Here is an 18,368-nt window from a genome sequence, read left to right as displayed (position 1 = left end):
AACCTCTTTATAAAAGGAATGCTCCAGGCAGCAATTCATATCTTATATATGAGACGTCTCTTATAAGCAGAGGACCTCGTATGCATTTTCCTATCCCCCGTATTTTACTGCAAGCATACTAAAGTCTCTTATACCAACATTTGTCTCTTATATCAGTGTCTCTTATAAAGCGGTCTGACTGTATTTCAGCCACCATTTCCACTTTTGCCCTCTCTCCTTTCAAAAGGCAAGTACCACCCCTTTCTCAAATGTTGCCTCCAGGGGCAATCCTCCTTCAACAACGTTTCATCTCTACAGCTAACGTTATTTTGATTTTAAACAGCATCTACCAGGAGCCTTTTAGAATCACCATGATATAATAATAGTCCTACCTCGAAGGACACACTGCCCCTTTGGCCACTGACTGACAGATCCACCCTGGTGGCACTGCTGTTTGGGAAGATCATGACTGTGATGACACTGCTCGGCACGGACACTGCCACTAAACGCACGGCTGCATTCTCCTCGTAGTTTCCGTCCGTCAAGGAGCCACCCTCACTCAGGAAGGAGGACAGGTTGAAGTAGGCAAGCGTGTGGCCTGCATGTATGAGGAACACATACAACATGGATGATGTCACACGAGCTCTTCAACACAGAAGGCATTATCCTGGACTACGCTTATTTATTAGCCTTATTATGACATAAATCATAGCACTCCAGTGTGCGGGCTACATCCAGGCCATCTACCAGACTGTAACAAACAAGATTTATGATCCATCCATATAATCCCAGTGGGACTGCATTCAAGACAGTCATCCATGCATGCCTACACATGTAGCAAGTAACATCACTCTTATGCTGCAGGATCGTCTACAGAAAATAAGTGTGCACAAAAAACAAGCAACACAGTTCTTGGCAGTTCTTGCAGAAGTAATTTTAAAGACTTCCAAGGCACAAGCAAGCCATTGGTTGCGAGCAAAAAAAACGGAGCAGTACTTTCGCCTGAATTTAACCGAAGTGTCATTAATGAAGAATGAATTGAGCAGCTCCGAACCACCAAAAAGCTTCACACAGGATTCAACTGGCTTCTGGAATCTTGCAGCCAGATATCCAACTAAAATATAGAAAGCCTAGAAGAAACAGCAACAATAGTAATTTCCCAAAGTGAAAAGTTTAACTCCGAATATAAATAAGTAATATACTTGCCTGCCTATTAGCAAACCTATTTCTCATGTTTACATCATTTAGACACTACATGTTCACCCTAACTGTAATGCATTTAAATGCTCCGCACAGGCACATTCTACAGAAACATGCAGCCAAATGAAGTGACAGGTCACTCAATCTCACCTAAAGGGAGGCTGTAATTTCGCTGGTGCCACGATAAGTCCAGGGAATACAACTGTCCATAGTTTGCAGTTCCACAATCGCCGGCATCGAAAGCACATGGCAGTACATTACATGCCTTTGTTGAAGGCAGCAGTGCAACATTAGAGGAAAAAGAAAAAAAGAGAAGCACGATCAACCTAATGGTTAAAAGGTAATGGATCAGCTAGTTTGGAAATCAGAAAGGTCCCCAGAAACATGCAGTGATCAACAGTGGTAAAACGAAAAATGTTACGCGAGTTGACATTCAAACATGAAAACCTGCACAATCAAGCCCTATTGTTAAAGCATTGGATCTAACTAGAGAGGTCAGTGTATTTCTACGCCACTGATCATCACCTCACAAAAAGGGAAGATACCGAGTACCAATCACCAGTAATTTCACATCATCTAACAAAGCACATAAATCGTTCCCAATACTTTTGTGAGGAGTTCCACAGCTGGCTGTGACTCCCAGTGCCTGAAGATTCTTTATTCAAAGCGCATGAATGGCAACATTGTTACTCATAGTCAGGTGCAATGTCCTTCAAGAAGTCACTGAATCAAAGGAAGTATTCTATCACCCACAAAGACATAAAAGTTTCATTTGCTGAAAGTAAATATTGGCATGCTTGAAGCCTGTCAGACCACATGCACACCACACATGTAGACAGAGACACATACCATGCGAAACCCCCGCTCAATAGCCTACAACCTTTTTACATGCTTTTGTGCATGAAAAGTATGCTTACTCCAAGAGTCACTTGTCGAGAGTGAACTGAAAGTACAATAGTTAACCATTATCACAAAGGAATGACGTGAGCTGGTCACTGTACTGTCGCGACAGGCGCCGTGTGCGCACATGACGTCAAGAGCACATGAACATCACGCAGTGACAGGCGTTTGCCCCCAAACCTCACTTTTAAGTATGCAGCGCTACCTACATTAAATAGTCCCAGCTTTTCTCCTGCATCAGGTGCATGATGTTGCATCTTTATGGTGAAAGCTTCCACAGTGGCAATAACCCATGACTTTAGTCAAGGCTTCATAGAAAACAATTACTGCTGCCAAAACAGCTTCCATTGAAAAAAAAAAGAAAAATTCAATAATGTACTCCTGTCTGGAGACAACCAGACAATATATATCTAGAGCGTAGTGCAGGTACCTCCAAGGCATAATTAATGCCTGTCTTTAACCAAGTGTTGCTGCATACAGCGATCTTAAGACGTTTTTGGGAGAACATTCATAAAGTGCCTCACGAAGCTTGCAGTCTCATATCGACACTGACAAAAATACCAAGATGCACAAAATGAATACAAAAGTGGTTCAGTCCACATCAAAAGAGCAAAAGTTGTGGAATTGGATATTTCTAGGGGTGACTAAATTTGATAACCTTACTCTTTTGTTATGGGGTAACGCTCATGTTGCTCTTACACAAAACTGATGTGAACTTTTACTTTTTCCTGGCACTGCTGATTCAGATTATTTTTGACCTGGTAAACACTAGCCACGTATCTTCACCTGTCTATGCATAATTCTCCAGTTCCTTTCTTCTTTTCCTTATTTGGATCATACTTCTTTTATTATACAGTTGAACCCCTTTATAAGAGACACTCATATAAAAAACTAATGTGTATACCAGACACCAGCGTGCCAACACTGAAATAAGCGTTGACAAGAAAATGCATACCAGGCACCGTGCTTATAAATTACATCTCATATAAAAGACAAGAACTGCTCTCTGGAGCATGCCTCTTATAAAGCAGTCGAACTGTACTTGTAAACTATTCATACACATAGTACTAAACAGTTATTATTATGCAAGCCAAACATACTTTGTGATGTATTGTGCAATTGATCAATGGAAATCTAGGTGCAAACTAACATAATGTGAACACCACCTACAACAGGCTAAAGGCTTGTAAGAGTTTTTTAAAAACGATAGTCTTTTTTGAGGACCTTCGACGCAAAAATGTTAGTCTGTCTGTCTGTACATTTGTCTATTTGTCCACTCCTAATGGCGTCGGGGTATTTGAAACGGCCGACCCCATTCGCAGCACCCACCATTGTTGCTCAAGGTTGAGCGGTCATGCCTTGTGCAATTGTCAATTAAAAAGCAATTATCGTGCCTGTCTGGGGCACCATAACAACACGTATATATTCTGCATGTGCATCTTTTACTAGAAAAAGCATACATAAGTAATTTTAAGGACCGTAGCGCTTATCACGCTGCGCTGACCATGCAACTTCCCCAAGTGGGGAAGTGTGGGTGCGGGGGAGGTATTGTTGACAATGATGACATTCCTCATCTACCTCTGCCCTACTCTGTTGAAATGCTGCCCCTTTCTAATTACGCCGTGTCGGTCTTGCTTCTTCTCCTAGATTTTCTATATTTTATTTAATGTTTGTCCTCCCGTTTCGCTGTTTCTTCTTTTTTTTTTTTCTCTCTCTCTCTCTCTCTCAATTGACCCCTCCCCTCCTGTCTCGACAGTATATAAAAAGGCACGGAACATGTGTAAATAGTATTATGCCTTGAAAAAGACAGGGTTCCTGTCGAAACGTCGGCACAATAAACAGTTGTTATGTGAAAGCGCATCTACTTTCATATATATATATATATATATATATAGTGTGTGGGAAACTGTCGTAGCGCATTCAACATTTACTTTGTGAATTAGGTTCTCCGTTCAGTTTCATTATCACAAATGGTTTTTTCTGTTCCTTGTTGCCCTTTTTTTGTTGAACATATAGCTGTATAGACCATGACAGCGTTAGCGATGCAGTAATGCCTCATTAACTCGAACTTGCACATCTAAAAAAATCAGCTAAGTTGAAATTTTCTATGGCACCACACATTTTCCTATATATCCCATGTATATTTTCCCCTTCATCTTGAAGTATTTTTGGGCCGAATTGTGAATAACTCGAAATCCTGACTGGAAGTGGAACGAATATTCTGCTGATACACCATTTCACAAGATTCACACGATGCTGCCACGCCTGAAGTGCGTCAATATTTTTCCTTATTTAGCCGTGCCTGCCACTAAGTCGCTGCTTTCCGCGTACGCGAAGTGCATGAAGTCTCAGCCCAGCAACATATCAACTTTGTCAAGCAACCCTGTGGCACTTCATGTGACACATGCACTGAACAGGGAGGCTTTCTTTCCAGCTTGGCATAGTTTGTCTCGTTCGCTTTGTGCAGTGGACATAATTTTCTCTGATGTATTATTTCCATTTTTCTGACAAACCGAGCGGTACATATTTTTCGCTGACTGTGAAGAGCAGTAACTTAGCGTGAGAGCGGCAAGCATTGCGTCAAAGCAGTGGAACTCCCTAACACTAGAAGGCAAGGTTGCCGTAATTAAAAATTGGAGAAAGACGACCAAACAAAATCGAGCAGCGCACAGGAATTCAGCATCTCTATGTCTTTCGACGGTGCTGAAAAACAAGCAGAAGGTGCTGGATGGATTTCAGCAGAGATTCTCCAGCCAGCGAAAGCGGGTTCAAGGGTCAAAGTTCTTAGATGCAGCAGATGTCGGCAGAAGGTGCCAAGATCTTCTGAGACGAGCAACTTGCAGTGCTTGCTTCGAAATAAGGTCAAGTGCAGCAGCAGGAAAGATCAACTGATGCGATGTGTCAAGCAGCTGGAGGACGCCTTCCTAGGTCCGAGTACGACCGCAGACGAGCATTAGGCAGTTTTTCACTGCTAAATAATGTGGCAGTGCGGCAGAACCCAGTCGGTTAAAGCCTCTTGTATGTTATTTTTTTTTTCTTTTAAACCTGGACAAGAAGAAAGATTAGAAACTTCCGCTGAAGAGCCGGTAAGTAGTAGTGATTTTTCTGAATAGTGCTCATTTTTCCTGGCGATTAGCCCAACTTCGTTTATCTCAAAAAACATTATTCTCGTAATTTTCACTGGCTTTTACAAATTCAAGTTAACGAGATATCACTTATTATACCTTCGCATTTTGGCAATGATTTTCGTATTTTCTCCTGCCAATAAAACCCTATGTAAGTTCGACAGGGCTGACAAATGTACCATGCTCAAAGATATAAGTTTTGAAAGGAAATAATCATCATTACAATTACAATGTAGGTATAAAGGAATACAACAGTTGCAAAGGTACACACACACGTGCATGCTACCACCATCATCTCTCATTAACACAAGTCCAAAAATGAAACAGAAGAACATAATTCCTCTCCCTACATTCTCTAATGGTCTATGAAACTAAGATTTGCTACACAGTACATGCCAGCGCTTGTCAATTAATAAACAGCAGCAAAACATTACAAAGACGTCATTAGTGCTGAAAATGGTTCCAGGTACGGAGCTTTCTGCAGTATGTAAGCACAGCACCGTTACTGTACATTACTTTTTTGGTGATACTATATTTGCTCAGTCTATTCTACGACATTTTGACATTCCGGTTTGAAAAATGTAATTAAACGAGGATCACAGACAGAGACTAGACACATAACAGCACTTCCCAGGGCAAGTCTTCACACAACATCGAAAATCTATTTTTATTTGAACAAAATTAAGTACATAGAAACCAAACTACTGCACTAATTCACACACATGTGCGTGCGTGCACACACACACACACACACACGAACACGCATTGATTGCGGAAGAAACAACTCAAGTGACTATCAAATTGCATAGTGCCTAATTCAGTGTAACTAAATTCACAAGTTGCACTGACCTGGTCACAGAACTTGTCGGCCAGCCAGCTGTTGGCGCAGCTTGTGCTACAGTACACTGCACATGAAAAAACACAGGGCATCCATCATTGTACTCGACATCCACGGCAGGTCAAAGGGTCCAAATTAAGTTTTTTTTTTTTGTTCAGTTGACTCCCTCCTGCCCACAGAAACTTCTAGATTCTATCACTGACATGCTTGACTGCATTTATACCTTAGCATCCATGCTGTTAGTGTAATAAAAAGTCTGAAGACAGCATTGAAAGTGGCAACAGTCCTTTCATTGGCAGCCAGTTTAAAACAGGTTGTTTGTTTCCACAAACCCTATGAACGCAAGACATCTTGCTAATGAGCTTCTTACCAGGAGCTCACTTCAATGCACTTATTCAAAAGATATTCTAATTAATAGGTGCCTTATGCAATCACACATTTGCCATAGAAACTAATCATTAAAAAAATGATCCTGAAATAGGCACTTTTCTAAGGTGTTACTCCAAAAAGTCAACATAGCCATAAACTAACGACTTAATAATGATGGTCTATATGATATTAAGTGGCAATATAGCATTACATACATTTCTTCATTCACACCTATCAATCATTCAGTTTATCACTCCCTCCTCAGTCTTCATCTGGCCCTCCGACCACAGGGTTGCATATCCACTCTCTTATTAGCCACTGTTTAATTTCTGACAGCATCACACAAATTGCCTCTCGCCCATTCCTAATGCGCTTTTTTCCATTTTGGTAAGCCTTATGTATTCACTCTCATAACAATCATACCTTGGAATTGTCATCAATACTTAATTTTTTTCTTTCCCCTATAATGATTGTACTTCGAACTTACTATACTGACAGTAGTAGTAATTATGGTTATGATGTCACGTGTTCATCATTTAGTGATCCAGGTAGCCAACTATGCAAAGCAGCCCAATGGTGACTCGCCTTGTACTGTTCTTGTTGTACTTCATCCCTTCCTTCTAATTTATGTGGTGTGCAAGTTAAAGGCTATTGGGGGTGCATTGAGGGTGGCACTGTCCTGCACTGCTTTTCTAATGGAGACATTTTATGAACAGTCCGCAAGAATCTGCGAACTCGTTAGAATGTGTCGTCAAGTTGTGCAGTCTTTACACCACCACACGCAGCATCTAACAGATGTTGCTTTAGTGTGAAAATTCACATAGTCAGCTAACAGTAACAAAAAGTTCCTTCTTTCTACAATCTCAAAAGACAATACAAAACAGCAAGTTTTTAGACAACTTAGTACTGAATTATCGACATACGGAACAGCTTCTCCGACCCTTCGGAGTTCTATAGTAGATATCAGTTCAGGCATACATTCCATTATAGTTATGAGACTGTTTACAGCCCAAGAAAGTCTATAACACACTCACACTTGCTCAGGTCTGGCCTTGGAAAAGGGAGTAGATTGAAAGGGCGAGCCGTCACCGAGGCTGCAGGGCCCAGGCAGTCTCCACCATCCCACTCACATTTGGAGTTGTTGCACGGCCTGTCACAGTAGCCGTCCTTCACCCATGACGTTGGGCAGCCCAACGCACAGTCGGGTACAGGCCAGGCCAGGCGCACCTGCACGCAATTGCCACACAATCGGGGCATTGCATAGTTACAGGTGCATTGCCAATGACAGTGTTAGCCGAAAAGTGAGCAGGTGCTGAAGGCTTCACAAAAGACAACTTTTCAATGTTAGGAGACTTATCTCGTCATACCCTAAGTGCAACTAAGTAAATAAGAAAGACTAGAAAAAAAGTCAAGGACTGACTCTGGTGGGAAGCTTATCTGTACAACGACACACAGTCTTTAATTCGTGCATAATAGCTGCAACATGCACAGCTGTTGGGATGGGGACTGCTCAATAGAGCTCAGCACATGTAGGCCAAAATAGCACGAACACGTGCACATACACATAGAAGCCACAATTAGATATAATCCATGCTGCCCATTCTGCAGGTGGGTTATTCAACGTAGAAAGCACGTACAGAGCAAGTTGCATGCTGAGTAGCATCTAGCAGGCATGGCGCAAATCCCTCACAAAGACGTTCCGTGTACTTGGAATTCATTTTTGTACAGAATGCTCAAAGCAGCCACTGTTAACAACACAGAGCCTTCCTCAGCCCACATATAGTATTTAGAGCTGTGCGCTATTGTGCCGTGCTGCCACCACTGCTCGTTTTTGCTGAAGTTTTGAGAAAGACCATGTCGCCGTCACTGTTGTACAATAATTGCGATGCACCGCCATTTGTCTTACTTTAACCCGAGTGAGAAATCTGGCTATGAAATACATTAATTCACCTTCTTTTCTGCAGCTTTATGCTTTGTCAGAGCTGCGTTTGCGGTGTCTTGACTGCTCTCTTGTGCCCGTGTTTGCATGGCCTGTCTACACAAGCGCCCCAAAACAGCTTCTGAAAATACGCAATCGAGTGCGTCATTCTCTCTTATCATTTCTCATTCTTTTGGCACTTTTCGTGACGCTAGCACGATGATTTACGTGACATGATTAGAGCACATAGTTTCGAAGGGCCCACATACGAGAAATATTAGTTCCATTTAGTGATATTATTTCCAAGGGCTTATACACACTATACACACTTCTTCGCGCTATGATATCACTTCAGAACACCGCTCTTTTCCTGGGAGCGGCCGTATTCTCATATACCAGTGTTTTTTAGTTTCGCGAGATGAGATGAAAAAGACTCAGCTGCGGCCTAAGCCTCATTATGGGGCTGCGTGCTTCTATCGAACGGTGTAAATTGTGAAATCCTCGATGGGTTTTCTGACCATAAAACTGTTAAAGTCGCCTCAGACTTAGCCAGCTCTCCTCAAAGACTTGGGATCAAACCTTTTTGAGCTTTTTTAGGGTTCTCGACACTTCCGTACTGGACACTTTAGCGTCACCTTCTGAGAAATTTGAATTTCACAGTGCAAATGCGCTCCTTCTTAAACTTTGTGATATTGTGTGTGAATGCCTAATAAAGTGTGTGCCTTAAAAATATACAAATGGAACTTAATAAACCCATGCAACCGTAAAGATATAATTATTCTTACTCGTAGCATAATCTGCATACCCTACGTAAAAATTGTAATTACAAGTGTGATGATAATGCTTCTTCCTTTAATGCATTGAAAAGTAAATTGGAAACTAAAATAAAAGCGGCTAAGATCTACTACTTCAGCAATGCTTTTGCTACACTTACAAAACAAATCTATTTTGGTTCTAGAGGTCAATTAGTCCTGGATCATTTATGCCTTCATAGTTTATTCAATCCTCCTTAGGTACTGAAGCCATAGCAAATACCCTAAATAATTACTCGAAATCTCTTTTTTTCTATCGATAAGGGCATTGTCCTTCATTTTTCATGTACAGCTAATTATACCTGGTTTTTATACTTTTGAATTAAGTTCCTCTGAAGTATACGACCTTATAAAAAATCTTGAGGCTTGAAACCATCTGGCCCAAACGGTATTCCCAATATGCTTCTTTGGGCTATTCAGAATAATGTGCTGACTTTTTTACTGTAATATTTTAAAAATACCAAAATCTTTGCAGAAGTTCCCCAGCTGTGCAAATTAGCAGACATCATGCCCATGTTTAAGTCCGGCAACAAGCAAATAGTACCAAATTATAGGTTAATATTTTTGTTTTCTACCAGCTCTAAACTTTTGGAGCATACTGCCGCGACATCTTGCCCACATTCAAATAATGCGCTCATCTCCCTGCGCACAGGACATTCATGCATCATGGCACGAGCACTTGGCTGGACCTGGCTCGACTGAATGACTGGCCGAGATCTTTCGTGTTATCGATATGGTGATTTTGGGACGTTAAACTACACATATAAATTAAATCAATATCATCATCTTTCGTGTTCAACTGAAGTGCAGTTCTATGACTGCAATCACTTTGAGTTTTGGGCACAGCTTCGCCCCCTATAATGAATGCGTCTATTCTATTAGCCTGAGTGCTTCAATGTCGCTACAATATGATTAAGAAATACATTGTAGAATACCTAAATGCACGCAATACACTTTCAAAATTACAACTTGGCTTTTGTCATGGCTATTCAACTGTTACACGGTTGCTTCAATTTATACACGACATTGCTTCTTTCCCTAAAGACCGAAAACAGGTTAAAGTCATAGTTCTTGATTATCTGAAGGTCCTTTACATGATTTACCATGCTAAACTTAGTTTTTCACCAACTTTTTGACGACAACAAGCTGGTTGATAGGATAGCAGATTATTTGCTATCATGCTAAAAATTTGTTACGTTTTAACCACGCAAGTCATCTGATGTAGACTCAAACCTCCTTATAACAAAGTTGCATATTATAAAAAAAATAAGTTTGTTATATTCGAAAATTCGTTATAAAGGTTGATTCAGAACATTATATCTATTGCAAGACTATTTCTTATTTACTTCTTATAACCAATATCAAGTTATATTCTTGTTCTTTATATTGAGGATAGAGTGTACATATCACGTCAGGAAGGGGTCGCATGGTTCTGTGCTTGGTCCACTTTAGTTTATTATTTATACAAATGAAGGAGAAGAAACTATTGGCGATACTCATATTAAACTTAGAATGTATTCAGACAGCTGTGTTACCTGTAGAACCATATCTAATATTCAAGATCAAGATGCGTTGAATAGCCTTGTTTTGTAACGAGAGTGAAACAAGGCAAACTTCAAAGACTGTAGCCCAGACCTTTTCAAATAAAAAACAGCCTCATCGTTTTACATATTCTAATGACGGTACAAGTCTAGTAGGTGTTATGCAGTTTAAATACATTGTTGTAACTTTCACAGCCAACTTGAGATGGCACACGCACATAGAAACCAACAAGCTCTTCGAAAACATTGGTGTCTCCGACGAACACAACTGCAAGAAATGTTGCTGACTGACAGTGTATGCGACTTTGGTCAGACTGGAATATGCCCTAGTTGTTTGGCCGCTTCACCACAAACATGACAAGACTATGTTAGAATCTGCTTGAAAAATCCATATTGCTTATACTGTGTTGCTATGGCGTTTTTCTCGCCTACTTCGCATGCACATGTCTTAACGCTGCAGCCCTTCGAACATCTGCTAATGGCTAAACTACTAACAGCTAATGGGTAAACAAACACTTCTGCTTTCTGGTTACATCAAAACTAGGGGTCGCCAACGATAACTGAACTCGCAACCTTCTGCTTTTTTTTTATGGTTTCAGTTCTCCAACCTGGGAATAACTCGCTGTGAAACATCCTACAGCATGCTACTACTAAAACCAATGAGAGACACAGTAAAAAAAACTCCGGTAACACCGTTGGTCTAATACCTTGTAGCCTCCAGCATGAGTGTAGAAGTCTTCTGGCCACACATTCCAGCCAAAGAAAACATCATCGTTGAGGTAGATGAAGCGCTGCGACAGGCCTCGGATGCGGTGCAGGTGTGTCTCAATGGCTGGAGAGCTGTACGTTGGCAGGTGACTCTTGTTGGGAAAGATCTCCTGCCGGTATAGGTAGAATTCAAATTTACGATGGGTGTTTGCCACTGTTGGGCAAATGGCCATGCCTTCACGAATGAAAACATATTTGTATTAATATGCTATGCAACACGGTATCGGCAGGACGATTTTGGCCTGTGAGCTGTCTGGAACTCATTTGCTCGGAACATGACGTGTTCAAGTCTATTTAGTGTGCCCTAACAGGGCACACAAGAAGGGCATAAACAAAAAAATGGACAGAACACACAGAAAAGCACACACACACATAAAACAAGCCTCGCTTGTGTGCAAAACAAAAGCATACTTGATGCATGTGATTGGGCATGAAAATTCACTCAGAATTCTCTCTGACATATAACTGATAATTTTACAAGTAAACCTGAAGTTGCACCTCTTCTGAAGGTTCCTACTTTGTAGATAAAATACAATGACAATGTTTCCTAGAACGTAGTGCCCCCTCAACAGCACAAGAAGTTTGTAGTCCGTGGATAAGCACAGAAGCTTACAAGCATACGAAGATGTACAGAGCTTACGGAATGAAAGGTGTCAATTTACTGCTATGTAATTCAAGAACTGGCTCCATTTCTACCATTTTTAGATGGTGCCACATTGCCATAATATTGGCTCACACACTTACCTCAGAGCAAACGTCACGTCTAAAGGCCAGATTTATAGCGAGACAAAGTGGTCATCTGGTGCAAAGGTCGGCAACACGCAGGCCTGGGCCCACAAGGTGGTATCATGCAGCCACCAAAATGACATGCCCCCCCCCCCCCCCCCTGTTTTTTTTTGTTGCTTCCTATTTGAAAGCTGACATTGCAGTTTTAACTTACAGTAAGATTTTCACTTGTAACCCATGTTTGATCGTGACTTTTTTAGATGCATACTAAAGACAAACACGATTTACAATCAAATTCTGTAAGTTATTACTGATTTGGTGAATTTTCATGCTCTGCCTGCAAAGCCCCTTCCCCCCCCATGCCTGCCTCACCCCACCCCCCTTCCCACCCCACTGCGTGAGCGATATGTACCTGGTGCTCCGCCTCAAAAGGTTGCCAAACCCTAGTGTAGAGCAATTACACGGGCCAGTTGTGTCACACTCAAAACTTTAATATAGCATTCTATTCCTTAAGCATAGAACATTAAGGCACAATTACCTCAAAGCTATAAAACTTGAAAAAGAGAAATGTTATGCCTGTGAGGAACATACAGCAAAGTCACTGCATACGCTGGAGGAGCAGCTTTTCAAAAGCCTGTTGTAAACTCTATTAGAGAGACTACTGCAAGTACAGCTGTTACGCCATAAAGCCGCAATGCCATAAGTCCACTATGCCATTAATTATCATATTATGAAGCAGGGGTACATGAAGCAACTTGAAACCTCAGAGTTGCTGATAATGTTGCTGCAAAACAAGAGTGACGCTTGTCACAACTGGAAAGGAAGAAAAGAAAGGGAAGGCAGGCATGCGTACCTCGTGAGTAACTATAGTGACTCGAGGGCAGTCCAAGTTGAGCCACGAAGGAATCTGACCGTTGGTGACTATGTAGACCTTCCGCACCCAGGGTGCATACCGCTCTAGTGACCGCAGCGAGTACTTCAGTTCCTGGTGAATGAAAGTAAGAGTTGACCACACAAGAACACTGCTCCCCCCTTCCACTAGCTCCTTTCTGAAGAAATACCAGGCTGTGCTAGTAACGGTAGCATGGTCAGTTCAGAAGTGCCCATAATACTTTTAGCACCAGTTTCTTTCTATTGAAATAAAAAGAGAAAGGAAGCAAGGGACTGTACTATGATTGTTTAGCTGTCGAACATGATAACTACTGAAAGAATGCAGACAAAGTTGGCAAAGAAATTGCAAACAAGTTTTGTATGCACCTTCTATGACAAAACGATGTATTCTTCCAATAACCCACTAAGCAAAGATCTTAGGACTGTCCAGCATTGCAGTCAAACTGAAGCAAGTGACTAGATTAACACTTTAACAATCAGTACGCAGATGCATGGTGGAAAACGAGAAAGACAACAGGCAGCAATGAAAGCAAAAAAGATGAATGAGAGGGAGAGAAATGTGACCACTTATTTCCATTATATTCTTATCACAGAAGTGGCGTGTCTACTCAACCAGTCTTGCATTTCCCTGCGAGTTCTCAGGACGTACGATTAAACACAAGGACGTATGGGGTGTGCTTACAATAGAAACCAACAACAAGGCTTACAGATGCCATTAAAAATCTTCACAGGTAAAGGCCACAAGTACACCTCAAAAATAAGTTGGCATAAATGAAAGGAAGAACAAAAATACAATAAACAAGTTTCACTGTATGTTATGCTACTTTCCGCACCTAATGCTAGATAGAGGAGCCTAAAGCAAATTAGCGCAACAAAAAAGCTTATGAATGAAAATGTCATATTCAAAGATGTTGCATTAAGTACTTGAAAACAATTCTCTGCATAGAAAGGCTATGCCACTGATTAAAACAGTAATGGTCCTGAAATACATTATAGTGTCAGGCAAAGCAAACACAAAGCTGGCAGTATGATCTGTTGTATGCTATTTGAAACCACTGCTAATAAGTCGGCATGTTTTATATTTCAACATGTTCAATCACTATGATTAAGCAACATCAGTTAGTATATCACATACAACGGCTCAATGTACACATGGGACAGATAAGGCCCCAAGACAGTTACCATCTGCCATTAAGATGTCAGCAATGGCTGGGCAAGTTTTTATGCATTCGCGGTTGGGAAATTGGCAAGCAGGGCACAAAAATAAATGCATACACAAGGCCAGCAAAAACAGACAAGACATGGACACAGTATTACACACAACCACTGTATGGTATGAAACACCAGAACATTAGTAACAAAATAAGACCAGAACAGCCTGGCTGCTCGCTCAGCTACAGAAGAAATATTCCGCAAATTATCTATTCAGGATAAAGTCTCAAAACTTACGTCATTGTCAGCGAATCGGCTTGCCACAAGATCTTCATTTTCCTGCACATTGGCACACAATCACTTACATATCCGAGAGATAACAAGGCCCTCAATCTCACAAGGACGCTTGCCACTCACCAGCAGGGGATCGACGACTAGGGACACTCGGCTGATTGTGACTAGTCGTGCCTTGAGCGACACATTCACCTTGGACAGCAACTCGGTTGCCGACTTCCCAGAGGTGACCACTAGAGCCAGGCTCTCTTCCTCGTACATGTACACCTGCGCAGGTTTGAAAGGATCGATCTATGACAAAAGTAGGCTTGTACGAATTGTAAATTTCAGGCCTGAAGCGAATAGTTATTTGGTTTGAATAATTTTGAAATGAATTCAAATCATACATATCACTTGTTATAAAGAAAAATGAGCATATTTGTCATAAATCATGAACCAACTAATTTTCACAATACTTTTATTTAAATGAAACGAGGCCTGTGGCAATGCCATTCTTTTTTTGGTTCAAAGGTTCAAAGGAAGTAGAAGCAAATTTGAATATTACCAGGATTTGACTTTCGGAAGAATGAAAGTCATGACCAGTAAAATATGTTACATTTTCAAACTTACTATACTTAAAGCACATAAGCCGCTATAAGAAGCTTTGAAACTTAGAAAAAGAAGAATAGATGTGAGGGTAATACACTCATTAAATATTGAAGTGGGGCTTCACGGCAGTACGGATATTCCTTGGGAAAGATGTACTAATGGTATAGAACCCATCCACTGCAGTGAAACTTGCTTTACTGAGGTTACATGCGAACAGCTATTTGTTCATTTCAATCAAAATTATCAATATATTAAATTTAAATTGAAGCAACACCCAATAAATTAATATCCATTCAAATATTCCAAGTGCTCAAATATATGAACAGGCCTATACACAACCTTTCCTTGAAAGCAAGGAAGCCAGTAGAGTGACATTCTATATGCTTTGCAGTGATTAATCATTATGACGAATCGCAAAACAGACCAACTAAATTTTAATTTGACTGCAAGCAATATTTTCATCACAACTTTCATAACAAAGGATGAATAATAAAGGATCTGAAGGAAGGCTTCAAAGCCTCAAGTATGCTGAACTGGAATAAAAATAATAATAATAATAATAATAATAATAATAATAATAATGAGAAGAAGAAGAAGAATCTGGTGTTTTACACCCCCAAAACCACAATATGATTATGAGAAATGCCGTAGTGGAGGGCTTCAGAAATTATGACGACCATGTGGCGTTCTTTAACGTGCACCTAAACCAAAGCACACAAACCTAAGGCATTTTTGCCTCCATCAAAAATACGGCCACTGTGGCAGGAATTCAATCCCACAACCTGTGGATCAGCAGCCGAGTACTTAGGTAAGCCACTAGAAAACTGTGGTGGGTGCGAACTGGAAGTATGCAGTGAATCACACTTGCAAAATTGACATCAAATCACAAAAAATCTGCTTGAATATTGAAGCTGACACTTGAATGCTGTATTTATCATGGTAGCAAGTGCATTCATGCCTTTTTACACATATTTTTCACACCTGTATGTGAAATATGGTAACAAGTTCATTTAGAATTGATTCAATGAGTCACTTCCAAGAATTTCTTATAATGAATTACAAATTGTGTGAAATTGTATTATATGCAAAAATAACCAAAAGATTGGAAAATCCTTGTGCGGTGAAGGAAAAGAAGTGCATTCAAAACAAAGATGCCTCAAATCCTGTGCAAGCCTATCCTCCACAGCCACATACAATGTTCGAAAGTACTTTAATTTCACAAGTGTCAAAAGCAGTCATGTAATAGTGAAGAGAGAAGGAAATCTCTAACGAAAGTTCGCTGCCTGAAACCACAATTCCTTTGCCAGCCTGAACACTGGATGACTTCAATTACCTTGACAACGCCATCCTGCAAAGCATACGACAACTTCTCTGTCACATCCTGGGCGCTTACTCCGGACGAGATCCCTGACACCATGAGCATGTCTTCTATTGGGACGGTGCTGCTGGCTGTGGTGTCTGCGGTCACGAACGTGACACCGACGGAAACGTTCTTTCCAGACACAAGTGTGTGGCCAATCGTAGCACCCCGCTTGGCTGTTTTACAAAAAGAGAGGCGAGAGTGCATAAATGCAGTGATCTGCTGCTTTGCTCCAGCCTGCATTCTTCAAGCTCTAGGCATAGCAACGGTAACTTATTCAGAGGTCTAAAAAATGGTAGAGACAAAATCAGGCCAAATTTGTAGCTTTCTGTTGAAGAAAGGTATTTACTTAGCGCTGGTGAGGATGAGGACAACAAGGCAGAGACAAAAAACACAAGGGCGCTACACACAACAATAAAATTTGTACCTTGACCGCGATAAAAAAAAAGTGCTTTCACATAAACGTAACAAAATCGCGCAACCTTCATACGCTACAAGAAGCAGACAACCAAGCGAATGAATAAGAAAAAAGACATGATGTACTAACCAGCACTGAGTAACTGTCTTTCCATTATACACCAACAAGCCCACATCACTACACTAGTAGACTACATATCTGTTAAAGAACCAAAAACGCGCTGCTAAAATGACTGAAACAGTTATAGCAAAAATGAAATGGGAGTCATGAAAAGAGGTCGGATGCCCAGAGTTTCGAAACAGAACTGATATGGGTTCGTTCGAATTCACTCTAAACATGCATCCTTTCACACCGGTCAGTTCCAATGAGGAAAAATAAAAACTTACTACAGTACACGAACTGGCTTTCAGCAATGAAACCATTTGCAAATTGGTTTAGCACAATGTGCAATAACTTAAACACACTAATTTGTCCAGTGCTATCGACTAAAATACGCGGAGCTAAAACATTCAAGGCAGTGTTGTTCAAGTGATGGCACTAGCCGTTTAGTGAAAATCCTTATAGCACTTTGTAAATTCCCCGTTACTTCCATTGTTCTTAATCAAGTGTCGCACCAAGAGCATAAAACTTGCCTTGCACTAGTACACCCACAATTTTTATTAAAAGGTGAAATGAATACCAGCGTGTTGGTGAACTGGAAATAGCAGTCATTGTTTTCACGTAAATATCAGTGAAATTGGGCTAATAGAGTAGATGCTCAGTAAACAGAAATCTGTTAAACGAAACTACTGCTTAAATGGAACAACTGCCTCTACCGTGATTGCTTTTGTACCTGAATTCTGCTCCCCTGTTTGTCTCAGTAAACGGAACTCCTGTTAAACAGAACAGACTCTCCTAGTCCTTTCAGGTTCTATTTAACGACGGTCCATTGTGATACTGCATTATATGCATAAACACAGCCATTTTATGAGCACTTTGATGAAGATTGTTTCATAGTTGCTGAAGAATTCGACATGGTGAAGGCATTGCACCCGAGACAAACGTCTTTTCGGGGGCAGTCGCTGTACCAGTCTTGACACATAAGGCCACACAGTACTGTAAATGAATTTTGTGGAAACCAGCAAGGTAGCAGAAGGGCTATAAATTTCCTTGCAGCCTTGCACTACCAACAACTGGCTGTAGGCTTTTCCTTGTGGTTATGCTAGTAAACAGACTGAGAGTGACGTTGTTAAGAGAAATATACATGCCAAGTTCTTCAAGAAAGTCACATTTTGATTTCGTAACAGCATCTCTTGAAAGAACACATGTTGCCGAAAAATCATCCCCAAGTCCCAATGGCAAAGAGCTGCATTCCCAAGCCATACATATTATTTCAGGGCACCTTATTTTCGATCATCACAACCTTCTGTCTCTTATTTTAATTTTTACCCACTTGGTGAGCTAAGGTTTGCATCTTTGCACACATCTAAGCCTTTTTTGGGGAGAGAGG

The 18,368-nt window shown here is 40.8% G+C and overlaps 1 protein-coding gene across 4 annotated transcripts in view; it reads right to left on the bottom strand.

The window, feature by feature from the left end:
* The window catches only part of Gnptab (N-acetylglucosamine-1-phosphate transferase subunits alpha and beta), a 95,479-nt gene that overhangs the window by 58,586 nt on the left and 18,525 nt on the right, over positions 1–18,368 (bottom strand). For all 4 annotated transcript variants that reach the window (XM_075886594.1, XM_075886591.1, XM_075886592.1 and 1 more), the window contains exons 5-13: positions 16,435–16,637; positions 14,637–14,780; positions 14,517–14,558; positions 13,030–13,161; positions 11,390–11,560; positions 7,446–7,638; positions 6,054–6,109; positions 1,330–1,444; positions 372–577 (exon numbers count right to left, since the gene is read on the bottom strand). In XM_075886594.1, coding sequence (XP_075742709.1) covers positions 372–577; positions 1,330–1,444; positions 6,054–6,109; positions 7,446–7,638; positions 11,390–11,560; positions 13,030–13,161; positions 14,517–14,558; positions 14,637–14,780; positions 16,435–16,637 — 1,262 coding nt within the window. The remainder of the gene's footprint in view (positions 1–371; positions 578–1,329; positions 1,445–6,053; positions 6,110–7,445; positions 7,639–11,389; positions 11,561–13,029; positions 13,162–14,516; positions 14,559–14,636; positions 14,781–16,434; positions 16,638–18,368) is intronic.

This window comes from Rhipicephalus microplus, chromosome 2 (genome assembly GCF_043290135.1).
Source record: "Rhipicephalus microplus isolate Deutch F79 chromosome 2, USDA_Rmic, whole genome shotgun sequence".
Lineage (NCBI taxonomy): Eukaryota > Metazoa > Arthropoda > Arachnida > Ixodida > Ixodidae > Rhipicephalus > Rhipicephalus microplus.
This window is presented reverse-complemented; position numbering and strand designations above follow the sequence as displayed.